The following is a 480-nucleotide window of genomic DNA, read 5'->3' on the forward strand; positions in this document are numbered from 1 at the left end:
ACGCCCAAGGCCGATTCACTGGGCACGGGTGCCCAGGTGACAGCAGCCGGGCCCACCCGCCCCAGCGCGGCCACGTGCCCGCTGGGCCCTCTAGGGACGCGCCTCGCCGCCCCGCATCGCCGCAGTCACCTCCGGCTCGGGCTCAGGCTCCAGTTCCGGCTCCGACCGCCGCTTCTCCGGCCGCACGCTCGGCGCCACTGTGCGCCCCGCGCCCTGCGAACCCGCCATGTTCCGCCGCGCGCCGGCCGCGACCCGAAAAGCCGCTTCCGGCAGCGACAGGGCCGCGTGCGCAGGAGGACGCGCCCCGCCCAGCCCGGCCCCGATTGGCGGACGGGGATTGGGAGGGCGGGACCAACACGCGCAGGCGCGCGGCGGGGCCGGGGGCCGGGGCGGGGTCGGGACCTGCGTGCTCGCGCCGGGGGTGACGCGAGAGGGCGGCGGCGGCGGCGGCGGCGGCGGCGGCGGCGGCGGCAGCGCGCC

General features: G+C 80.6%; 1 protein-coding gene across 3 annotated transcripts in view; it reads right to left on the reverse strand.

Annotated features, from left to right (window-relative positions):
- The window catches only part of BOP1 (BOP1 ribosomal biogenesis factor), a 30,263-nt gene extending 29,969 nt beyond the window's left edge, over positions 1–294 (reverse strand). For 2 of the 3 annotated variants that reach the window (XM_033203067.1, XM_033203066.1), the window contains exon 1: positions 130–294. In XM_033203067.1, coding sequence (XP_033058958.1) covers positions 130–228 — 99 coding nt within the window. In that variant the 5' untranslated portion in view covers positions 229–294. The remainder of the gene's footprint in view (positions 1–129) is intronic. The other variant, XM_033203068.1, reaches the window with a different exon arrangement.
- Between the last annotated feature and the right edge of the window lie 186 nt (positions 295–480).

Source organism: Trachypithecus francoisi, unplaced genomic scaffold, assembly GCF_009764315.1.
Source record: "Trachypithecus francoisi isolate TF-2019V2 unplaced genomic scaffold, Tfra_2.0 Lachesis_group7, whole genome shotgun sequence".
Taxonomy (NCBI): Eukaryota; Metazoa; Chordata; class Mammalia; order Primates; family Cercopithecidae; genus Trachypithecus; species Trachypithecus francoisi.